The sequence below is a fragment of the Phaethon lepturus genome, unplaced genomic scaffold (genome assembly GCF_000687285.1).
Source record: "Phaethon lepturus isolate BGI_N335 unplaced genomic scaffold, ASM68728v1 scaffold26228, whole genome shotgun sequence".
Taxonomy (NCBI): domain Eukaryota; kingdom Metazoa; phylum Chordata; class Aves; order Phaethontiformes; family Phaethontidae; genus Phaethon; species Phaethon lepturus.
This window is the reverse complement of record NW_010560137.1, coordinates 1-3,546: the sequence shown is the minus strand read 5'-3', so window position 1 is coordinate 3,546 and position 3,546 is coordinate 1. Positions and strand designations below refer to the sequence as shown.

Below are 3,546 nucleotides of genomic sequence, written 5' to 3'. Positions count from 1 at the left end.
GCGTCGTCGTGTCTTTTCTGTTTGTGGCAGGGGGCGCCCCGCCGTAGAGTCGGGCGGCTTTGCGGCAGATGAGCCTGAACCAGTAGAGCTGGGGGGCGATGAGGGAGGCATTGGCTATGTTGCAGTGCAGGGGGATGCGGAACGGCACCATGTAAATGGGGATTCCCACCTGCCTGGCGTAGGCCGCGTACATGAAGGGGAAGAGGAGAATACGGCAGAGGAAGAAGGTCACCAGGATGAGGATTCCGTTCACCTTGTGCAGGAGTGTGTCCTGCATTTTGAGCTGGGGAAGGAAGAAGGCGAACATGGAGTGAGTGGCACCCCATTGCTCCTTGGGCACTGGCTGTGCTGGGAGCGTGGAGCCGAGCAAACAGCAGGCGTGGATGGGGGGAGGGGTTTGGAGGGGGGAGGGATGGAGGATGGGTTGAATGCAGGATGGGAAGGGATGGAGGAGGAAGGGTGGCCTGGGGGGCAGAGGGCTGGGCAGGAGGGAGTGTGGTGCAGGGAGGGGGGGTACAGACAGGAGGGGGCAGCACCAGGACACAGCACAGCCCCCAGTTTGGGGATGCTGCTGGGCATGCTGCTTACTGGGGAAAGGGATGGGAACCGAATGGGAGGCAAGGAGGAGGGCAGCACTGTGAGGGAGCTTGGGGTTACAGCTGTGGGGGTGCCCCCCTCTGAGACCCCCAGCCCAGCTGCTGCATGAACAGGGGCTGATGGAGAAGGGCAGCCTGGGGGGGAGAAAGGGTATGAGCTGCTGTGGGGTTCCCAGACCTGAGCCCTGTCCCTCCTCACCTACCTGCATGAGGATTTTGCCCAGCGATACAAAAGGCGTGCTCAGCTCTGCTGTGAAGATGCAGCCCACGAAGAAGTCCCCCAGCTCTCCCCTGAAGTGCTGCAAATAAGGCCAGCAGTGAGGTGGCTGGGAGCTAACACTGAGCATCTCCAGGGGGTTGTGGGCTCCTGACCAGCAGCGATGCTTTGCCAGACACGGCCTCGATTGCAAGCCCTTGCAGCCACGTGGGGCTCCTCACAGTCTGGGTTTCACAGCGGCCATGCCCAGCCCTTACCTGGGTGACGGGGGTGAGCACGACGAGGATGAAGAGGTGGTGGGTCACCATCAGCCGCTCCTGCAGGAGGAAGCTCCGCACGCTGGCCAGTGAGTGCTTCTTCTCCACGACTCCCCTGTCCCGGCTTTTGTGCCAGTGGCAGAGGTACATGACGTAAATGTCATAGGTCATGTAGGGAACGAGGACCCAGATGTACTCTACGGCCAGCCAGTGCCTAGGGGAGGAGCAGCACACACAGAGGCATCGCAATGGCTCTGAGCACCTCGCGATGCTCTAAAAGGTGGAAGAGAGTCTTTATGTCTGAAATGGAAGCAGCAGATTTTGAAGCTAATGGTAAGCTGAGAGGTGTCAAAATTTAACTTGATTTGGCTCAGCAGAGGAAAGGTACCTGGTACGTGTGGAGGACGCCTCCTCGGCGCTGCCTCTGCTTTGCGCTTGGCCGTGCCAGGCACCGAGCTCAGCCCAGCCAAGCACAAACACAGCGCTAACAGGAGGATCTTGATTAGCCCTGCGGCCGGGTGTTTGCCGTGCGGGCTGGGGGCACAGCACTGCTCGGGATCCGGCGCTAATCCGACACCTTTGCAGCAGGTAATCTTCTCCCCTAAGCCCTGGGACTCCCAGAGCTGACACTCGGTAGAGGAAAAACTCCAAGTCGGGGTGCTCCTGCCTGCCACTCCACTTCGACTGGCTGCCTAACGCGGGGAGCGTTTGGAACGCACGTGAAGACCTCAGAGTTAGAGATGCCTGACCCGGACTTTGGAGAGTGAAGTGCAAAATATCTAATACAGGCAATAAACCCCTGTGAGACATTTGTCTGTTGGGAAATAATTGCAGGCAGCTGCCTGTTCCCAAAGCTTGTCAGAATCCCAGTTGCACAATCCAGGCAGCAGCAAGCCCTACTCTGCAGGGAGACTGGGCTCCTTAAAAAAGTCCTGAGTGAAATCACACTGATTAAAAAAAAAAACACACCACCACCCTACACTGCTGGTTAAAGAAATGTAGCTTGAGGCCCAAATAAATCTGCTTTTGCTCTCCTGCCATCTCAAGAAAAAATTTGTTGCATGCATTCCTATTTCGGATAGAAAGATATAAGTGATGTAAAGCAGGGAGGGGAAGTGACCAGCTATTGTGTTTGCAAAACTTGCCTAGGGCTTTGGAGGGCAATTATAGTGCCAGCAATATAATGATTGTCTGCCTGTGTAAATAAATTGGCAAATTTTACCGCAACCTTTGTGATGCTTCCTGGCTCTCTCTCTTGCTGTCGTTCTCCGAGACCTTCCCTGCTGAGCACTGGGCTGTATTTCCTCCAAGATTCAAAGAAAATCTAGGTCTCTGACCACAAAGTGTGCTCATTGAGCTGTTGGCCTTGGGAGCACCCGGGCAAGCACACAGCTCCAGGGAGAAGAAGGGCTGCCAGCAGCACCTTCCATCTGTGTGGGTCTGGGATTTATCATCTGCCCTATCTATACAGCAGGCATTTTATTTTAGAGCGAAAAGGTAACTCATTAGACTGCTTGGATTAAGCAGGACTGAGTAATTTGGGTAGATCTCACCAGCTAGAGCAAGGCAGGACATTTCATATCTGTGTATTAAGGGCAAGTCTGCAATGACTGAGAGCAGCCCTCCCTAAAATCCAGCGTGATGGTCAAATTCCAGCTCAGCATAGTTATATTCTTCACTCCTACAATTTTCTTGGTTATTCTGGATAATGGCTCTGTTGTTAAGCCTTCTGACCCAGATTGCGCTATCACTCCTGCTGAGAGACACATCTGGGGCAGTTTATCTCGGAGCATTGAGGACAAGGCGATGTGATTTTCCTTCAGAGCAAACTCCATACTGATTTTCTTGTTTTGGGACTCCTTCAACATCCATTTGGCATGGATATTGTGATGCACCTCTAAAATCAGTTCTCACTAGGTCTGCTTGACTCACTAGCAATTTCAGATTGCAGCAAGGAGACTCCCTACCCCTTTGGAAGTGACGATAGCTTTATTTTTTGCTGATGTACACAGCAATGTTACAGCCCATCCTCAGGAGGAGACCGGGTCTGAGCGCACTGTACAAGGCAGTGCCTTTCAGCGGGTGTACGGCCAGCACGTTTGCCCAACCCTTCACCCGAAACAGAGGAAAGAGGAACATGAAACTGGTTTTCCTCTCCCCTTTGTGTGTGCAAGCCTTTGGCGTAAACTACTCCATCTGCGAGCCGGCCGGGCACAGCCTCGGCGTGCTCCTCGCAGCACAGCAAGGCTCTCGGACGGCATTACCTGTCGTACACCACGTCTTTGCAGTTAAGGACAACTGTGATCCCCGACACCGTTGCCATCGTAGCTTGGACTGTTGACACCAACCTGAAACCGAGAGGGAGGAATTGGCTCACCCCAGATGTCACCCCAGACGTCACCCCAGAGGGGCTGAGGAGCAGGGGTGCCGGCCTCAGCACGGTTGCACCGGGAGAGCTGGTAGCACTTAGACACCC

The 3,546-nt window shown here is 54.6% G+C and overlaps 1 protein-coding gene across 1 annotated transcript in view; it reads right to left on the bottom strand.

The window, feature by feature from the left end:
- Nucleotides 1-3,418, bottom strand: part of LOC104625844 (protein FAM57A-like) — a gene marked incomplete at its 5' end in the record, with an annotated part of 3,557 nt that extends 139 nt beyond the window's left edge. Inside the window, 4 exons of the mRNA XM_010293588.1 lie at nt 3-283; nt 800-895; nt 1,071-1,284; nt 3,335-3,418. Of these exons, the coding sequence (XP_010291890.1) occupies nt 3-283; nt 800-895; nt 1,071-1,284; nt 3,335-3,418 (675 nt within the window). The remainder of the gene's footprint in view (nt 1-2; nt 284-799; nt 896-1,070; nt 1,285-3,334) is intronic.
- Between the last annotated feature and the right edge of the window lie 128 nt (nt 3,419-3,546).